Raw genomic sequence first — 4,824 nt, 5'->3', positions numbered from 1 at the left:
GCACATATTCTTTCTTGAGATCCAATGGACCCCGAAAGACCATCTACGTATGGAAACAAGAAAGTCCTGAATAGGGTTTAGCAAACAAGTTGCACCACGTACGTATGCGTGGACAGTTTTAGCCAAATAATGAACCGACTGCCTTAAATAAAACAGATTTTTTTTTAGAGCAATACAAAAACATTATACTTTCACCATAGGAAGCCCATGTGTAGTACAGCAGGGATCTCCAACTCCGGTCCTCCTGAGCTACTGTCCTGCAGGTTTTGGACGTTTCCGTACTAATGGATCATTAACAGACTTGTCTAGAACTTGACAACAAGCTGTTGGAGATCCATTAATTTGAGTCAGGCGTTTTGCAGTACGGAAACCTCTAAAACCTGCAGGACAGTAGCTCAGGAGAACCGGAGTTGGAGATCCCTGTAGTAGGTGATCTGATTAGATTAGATTATTCCTTGCGGCAGAGATTTAAATATTAATAATCTAATAATGTGAAATTTCAGTCTTATTTTCTAGATGTCAAACTCCTTGTTCTTTGTTTGTAAGTGTTCGACTGTTGCTGAGCTGGTAGCACTACAAAAGACCATTCAGATGTCTGGTGTTTGTGATAATACAAAAGTAATTGTACACATTTTTACTCACAGTAATGGGAAAGTTATGCTGTTGCACCCTTGTTTTTTATTTTTCTAGTTTGTCAGTGTCAGTCAAAAGAATTATTACAGTGTTTGGAGTATTTTTGAAAATGGCATCAACCTCTTGTTTCAGGTTGGGTCTTACCACTTCGCTCACTCGTTTGTTCGAGGAAACTGGAGGAACGAAGCAGAGAGCTCTTTTGCTCTTTTGGCCAAATCGTGCCATGACATTGACCTAATACATCACTGGGCCGGAGCACGCAGGTAAACCATCAGACAGCAGTCAATGATGAACTCCAGGCTTTGTTTGGTGTTCAGAGATAAGATTCTAAAAAAAACTGTTCTGCAACAATGTGGTTGTTTAGCCATGACATAAGGTGTATTGATTGTTTGGATGCACAGTCCACTTAATGCCAACAGAAACTCACCCTTACCCTGGTTTAACTGGGCCACATGTAAACAGAGATGTTTGCTGAGTGTCCTTTTTGTTTTTCTGTGGATACATCATTAACATGGCAGTTTGTACTTGGCAGGTGTGTGAAAGTGTCATCGTTTGGATCAGTCAGCCATTTCCAAAAAAAACACAAGGTACGTAGTTTGTTCCATCATCACTTTTACACAAGGAATCAGAACAGTTTTTAGTTTTGGGAGTGAAACTGACAAAAAAATTCTTTATGTATAAAAGGACTTGACTCCTTATTCAGAATCATTTTTGTAGCTGAATCTATGCACTTGCATGATTATAAAATGTGACATTCCTATTTTTTGTCAGCCAACAGGTGCTGCAGATCGCTGCCTCGACTGTCCAATAGAAAAAGAATGTCCGTACTCAGCATGCAAAATCTACCTGGACAAAGTGAAACGGGTAAACACAGAATTTTCACCACCTGTGCACTACACCGCATTTCTTTGCTTCTTGTACACACTTTTATATCTACTGTATGTGTGTATCTATGCGTGTTAGGGTCACACCGGCTGGCCAGTAAATGTCATCTGCCCGAGCTCACTCCCAGACATCGAGTCAGTAACTGAGGCACTGAGGACTGGACCATATGGCCGCTGTGTCTACGAGTGTGACAACGATGTCTGCAGTAATCAGGTTAGACAACACAGGCTTTGTACCTCACTCAAGACTTTTCTCCACGGCACAATGTACAGCTCTGTCCTTTTTTTCTAACCCATGAAGCTTCATTCTTACTTTAGTTAAACTCATGAAATGTTTGATATCTGTACCCATGGTGGTATCAAATAATAATTTCAGCAAATATAGAATAAACGGACACTGAAACAGTTAAGCATCATTTAGCAAACACTGTTTTGCACCTTCCAAAAGGCTGACAAATAATCCTGTATTTGTTTTGGATTAACGTATGCTATGTTGCCTTGCTGCACATTAATTATACAATATTTATGGGTTAAATCTTATCAAGCATTTTCATTCTTTCCAGAAATAGATTTAGTAACTGAAAATTCATAACTGGCTTATTCACAGTTAGAAGCCTAAACTTTTGCCCGTTTGTTCCTGTTTACGTGTTCTGTTTGTGCAGGTGGTTAACATGGAGTTTGAAGGTGGTCTGACAGCAGCTTTTTCCATGGTGGCGTTCACTGAGGAGACTTGCATGCGAAAAACAACCATCTACGGCAGCAAGGTAGGACTGTGAGGAACGTGGATGGCAGAAAATGAAAAGGGACACGCAGAAAAATGTCAACTTGAAATCCATGAAATCTTGTCCCTCAGAAAGCAAGTTAATTCTTTGTGAACAAGAGTGTGAAAAGAATGGGGTCATGATGTCAAAATCACGTCATAGTAGTTTTGACCACATGCACTAGGTGGCCAAGTGCATGCCAAAACATTGTACCCATATGTACCTTAACTGTTGACGATGCCATTCTGAAATTGTGGTGAGCAACAATATGCTGCTTCAACAAACAAGCCAATAATAACTATTCAGGGACGGCTTTCAGCAGGACTTAGAAATGTGGCTCCAGACATTTGTTCCTTTTAAGCCACAAGAGTAAAGTAAGGCATAGAAGTTGGGCGATAAAGTTCCAGTCATTAGTCCTTCCCCAAACTGTCGCCACAATGTTGGAAGCAAAGGACAACATAAGATCTCCAACAACCTTTGGCTGTATTAGTATGCATTCACATTGATAATGTTGTAAAATCAAATATGATGTTATCACCTGTTTAAAGAAATAATGCTGTCACTGGAATAAGTGGTATAGTACAATGCCTTAGCTTCTTCTGAGACGGAACATCAGTTGTAACAAAAGTTTACGTACACTTGTAAAGACCATCTATATCATGTCAGTCTTGAGTTTTCTAAGACTTCTATAACACTTCATTTTCTATGATGGAACCATTGAAACACAGTTCACATATTTGCCAAACACATTATAAGACAAAATCATACAGCAACTTTAATTAGCAGTTTAGGGGATGTAGAAAGCTGCATTATTCTGATTTTCTTAGTGGCATGACCTCTTAACTTCTCATGAGTGACTACAATTGACTGCTGCTGCTTACCTGCTCTTATTAGCCACGAGCACTCCAGTGTGAAACCCTGAGGAGCTCAACAAAGATCTGGAAAAGCTCAGAATTGTCTTGAACAATCAGGAAAGTCACTTGGAGCCTTTTCAAAGCAGCTACAGATCCCAAAATCAATTGTTTCTAAGTACAAAGTGCATGGTACAGTTGTGTCGCTGCCACGATCAGGAAGAAAACACAAACTATCACCTGCTGCTGAGAGACAGTTGGTCAGGATGATCCAGAAGGAAGCTCTTCCTCCAGAAGCAGCACCTTAAGGCTCAACTACAGTTTGCTGCCGAAACCATGGACAAAGAAGAGGCCTTCTGGTGAAAAATTCTGTGGTCAAATGAAACAAAAATAGAGCTATATGGCCACAATGACCAGAAACATGTTTGGAGGAGACAAGGTGAGCACCCAGCAGATTTAGTCATGTTTCCAGAAGATCTTTAATAAATCTATGAAAGAACCAAAATGCACGATTGTTTTTTTTGTGACGAAGATTCATAGGTTTCAATGATTCCATCATAGAAAATTCAGAGTTATTGGAGTCATTGGAGATTCAAGACTGCAATGATATAGACGGTCTTTACAACAGTGTGGAAATTTCACAACCTTATTTGTAGTCTAATGAACTGTGTCTTCACAGGGAGAGCTGTCATACGATGGCCATGAGATTCGTGTGTTCGACTTTCTGACCCAGAGATCCACAAAGCACACAGCAGACAGTAAAGCTCACCAGACGTTCGGCATGAGTGGACACGGTGGAGCCGACTACCACCTTATAAAAGCCTTTATTTCTGCTGTGGCGGTGAGTTCTTGCAAGTACTATACACTTTTTTATTTGAGCGATGGATAGTTTCCGTTGAGCTTTTTTTTCTTGACCGTCTTTAGAATTAGTTTATTTGATTGTTGCAGTATATGAGGAGGTTTTATGTGAGTCAGGACCTTTTGTGGACAGTCGTTTGTGATGAATACAGTTATTACCATTATTTTCAGGGACGGCACTGACACGGGGTTTGAGGGATGGATATATCATATGTATGTGGTGTTTGCTTTTGTGAATGCAGAAAAACGATCCGTCCCTGATTCGATCGGGTCCTGAGGATACGTTGCTGAGCCATTTGCTGGTGTTTGAAGCAGAGCGCTCGCGACTGGAGGGCAGGGTGGTGTACTGTGAGGACAGTAACCAGAGCTAGAAGACTGCCAAACACTGTGAGCATGTTAGCTCCCCTTATAACCAAAACTTTAATGCCATCCAAGTGATTGAAGATGCTTTTAAACTGATAGATGAAGGAACAAATCTGGAGGGCAGGGTGGTGTACTGTGAGGACAGTAACCAGAGCTAGAGGACTGCCAAACATTCTGAGCATGTTAGCTCACCTTAAAACAAACACTATGATGATATCCAAATGATTGAAGATGCTTTTAAACTGATAGATGAAGGAACAAATCTTGTGTAGTCATGTAATCATTTCAGTGCTGTCAGTGTACTGTCAATAACTTCATGATCAGTTGATTAGTCATGTTGTTATCACTGCTTGAGAAACTTTCTGTAAATATTCATGCCAGTTGATCTTTCACTCCAAACAGATTCTTGAAATGCTCAGGGCTTAAACAACTCCTGTTTAACTACTGTATGAATAAATTGCTTATTTTCCACTA

At 40.2% G+C, this 4,824-nt stretch overlaps 1 protein-coding gene across 1 annotated transcript; it reads left to right on the top strand.

The window, feature by feature from the left end:
- Positions 1-765: 765 nt before the first annotated feature.
- LOC103372581 (uncharacterized) lies at positions 766-4,824 on the top strand (the record flags this gene model as incomplete). Its single annotated transcript, XM_008302263.1, has 7 exons — positions 766-896; positions 1,166-1,220; positions 1,405-1,497; positions 1,597-1,731; positions 2,180-2,281; positions 3,809-3,970; positions 4,230-4,824. Coding segments are annotated over 7 exons (807 nt in total), but the record flags the coding sequence as incomplete, so codon positions are not given.

This window comes from Stegastes partitus, unplaced genomic scaffold (assembly GCF_000690725.1).
Source record: "Stegastes partitus isolate 25-593 unplaced genomic scaffold, Stegastes_partitus-1.0.2 Scaffold1782, whole genome shotgun sequence".
Classification (NCBI taxonomy): Eukaryota; Metazoa; Chordata; class Actinopteri; family Pomacentridae; genus Stegastes; species Stegastes partitus.
This window is presented reverse-complemented; position numbering and strand designations above follow the sequence as displayed.